Here is a 2,324-nt window from a genome sequence, read left to right on the forward strand (position 1 = left end):
CCACCCCTCCCCCCGCCCCTCCCCCCACCCTCAAAAATAAATGATTTACCAAAAATTGAGTGTTTGGGTCTTTGTGAGATGAGTTTTGGCAACAACAACCCCCAGATTTGGCACAACCAAGAGCCCAGATTTGGCACCAAAACCCACCAGATTTGGCACAACCAAGAGCCCATTTTTGGCACCAACAACCCCCAGATTTGGCACAACCAAGAGCCCAGCTTTGGCACAACCAAGAGCCCAGCTTTGGCACGGGTGGTTCCCCGGTGCCCGATTTATTCCCCGGTGGTTTCACCGCACAGGTTCTCCCACCGCTCGGCGTCGGTGATGTCGGGGCTGTACCGGGAGTTCCAATCCCGTTCAAACACCTCCTGTAGTTGTCCCCGGATGGTGTCGGTGATGTCACCGGTGACGTTACCGGTACCCGTTGGCTTCACCACCCCGCTCACCACCAAGGCCGATCCCGCCGTCCGCGTGAAATAGTCACCGGACCAGTTGGATGTTCCTACAGAAGAGATTTGGGGGGTGGAAGGGGGCTGTACCGGGAGTTCCAATCCCGTTCAAACACCTCCTGTAGTTGTCCCCGGATGGTGTCGGTGATGTCACCGGTGACGTTACCGGTACCCGTTGGCTTCACCACCCCGCTCACCACCAAGGCCGATCCCGCCGTCCGCGTGAAATAGTCACCGGACCAGTTGGATGTTCCTACAGAAGAGATTTGGGGGGTGGAAGGGGGAGAAGAACCAGCCTCCTCCTCCTCCCATGGCACCGTCATGGCGGCGGTGCCGGCGCTGGTGCTCACCGATATACGCTGTCTTCTCCGTCACCATGTACTTGTTGTGGTTCACCCGGGCGTAGGGGATCCGGGACTGCGCCGCCGTCGTCGGGACCATGAAGAGGCGCTGAGAAGAGGAGGGGAAGCGTCAACTGGTGGAGGTCAACTGGTGGATGTCAACCATTGACCATCAACATCAACCACTGAACATCAACTGTTGGACATCAGCCATTGAACATCAACCGTTGAATGTCAACTGTTGAACATCAACCATTGAATGTCAACTGTTGAAGGTCAACCATTGAAACTTCAACCATTGAACATCAACCAATGAATGTCAACTGGTGGACATCAACCATTGAATCATCAACCATTGAAACATCAACTGTTGAAGATCAACCATTGAATGTCAACTGCTGAACGTCAACCATTGACCATCAACCATTGAACATCAACTGCTGAACATCAACCATTGAACACCAACCATTGAACATCAACTGGTGGACGTCAACCATTGAAACTTCAACCATTGAGCATCAACCATTGAACATCAACTGTTGAACATCAACCATTGAAACTTCAACCATTGAATGTCAACTGTTGAACATCGACCATTGACCATCAACTGTTGAACATCAACTGTTGACCATCAACCAATGACCATCAACCACTGAACCATCAACTGTTGAATCATCAACCATTGACCATCAACCATTGAACCTCAACCACTGACCATCAGCCACCGGCCCGGCGTGGCCATCTCGCCGCGGTACCCACCACCTCCACGCTGTAACGAGTCCGGTTATCGGCGACGGCGGCGAGGGACTTGAGGAAGGGGAACATGGTGGCTTTGCTGTGTGACCAACAACCCACCAACAACCTAACGTTGACCCGGCGTTCCACGGCGGCTCTTCGTAACCGGTTATCGATCGCCGGCCAGAACCTACAGAGGGAGGAGAAGGTTTGGTGTGACCAGTGTCACCAAATCATGGTGGTGGCTTCTAATGGGGGGTTGTAGAAACCTCTGAGGGTGGGAGAATTCGGTGGTGGGTAAATAACTCATGACGGCGATGTCCACGAACTCTTCGGCGGCGTCGATGACGTTGAGAAGAGCATCAAGATCTTGAGTTCGACCAGTTGGACAAAGAACCGGTGGAGAACTCTACCCCAAAAACCACCAAGAGATCCATCAAACACCAACAAAGAAACCAGGAGGAGGTTAAAAAGACCAACCTCAACCATGATGGATTGAGAACCTACCGAGAAGAAGACAGCGGCGTCGGTGTCGTTGAGTTTCAACTCCAAAGGTGTCTCCATGTTGAAGGTGGTGGAATAATTTCCAGGCCATGGGACTGGGATGGTGGCACCAGGAACACCAAGAACCCAATAAGCTTCAAAGATCTTACCTAAATCTTTGGCCAAACAACTGCAGTTGTAGACGGCGGCGCCGAGTTCCTTCACCTACGGTCAACGGTACGGTGACGCCAGATGGTGCCACCAACCTTCTCCAGCACCCTAAAGTCTCATCTCATGGTGTTGGCCAACCCTTGAT

The 2,324-nt window shown here is 52.5% G+C and overlaps 1 protein-coding gene across 1 annotated transcript; it reads right to left on the reverse strand.

Moving 5' to 3' along the window:
- Nucleotides 1-292: 292 nt before the first annotated feature.
- Nucleotides 293-2,233, reverse strand: PLD3 (phospholipase D family member 3; the record flags this gene model as incomplete). Its single annotated transcript, XM_010166699.1, has 5 exons — nucleotides 293-502; nucleotides 800-899; nucleotides 1,550-1,715; nucleotides 1,795-1,934; nucleotides 2,033-2,233. Coding segments are annotated over 5 exons (817 nt in total), but the record flags the coding sequence as incomplete, so codon positions are not given.
- Between the last annotated feature and the right edge of the window lie 91 nt (nucleotides 2,234-2,324).

The sequence above is a fragment of the Antrostomus carolinensis genome, unplaced genomic scaffold (assembly GCF_000700745.2).
Source record: "Antrostomus carolinensis isolate BGI_N321 unplaced genomic scaffold, ASM70074v2 scaffold40390, whole genome shotgun sequence".
NCBI classification, from domain to species: Eukaryota; Metazoa; Chordata; class Aves; order Caprimulgiformes; family Caprimulgidae; genus Antrostomus; species Antrostomus carolinensis.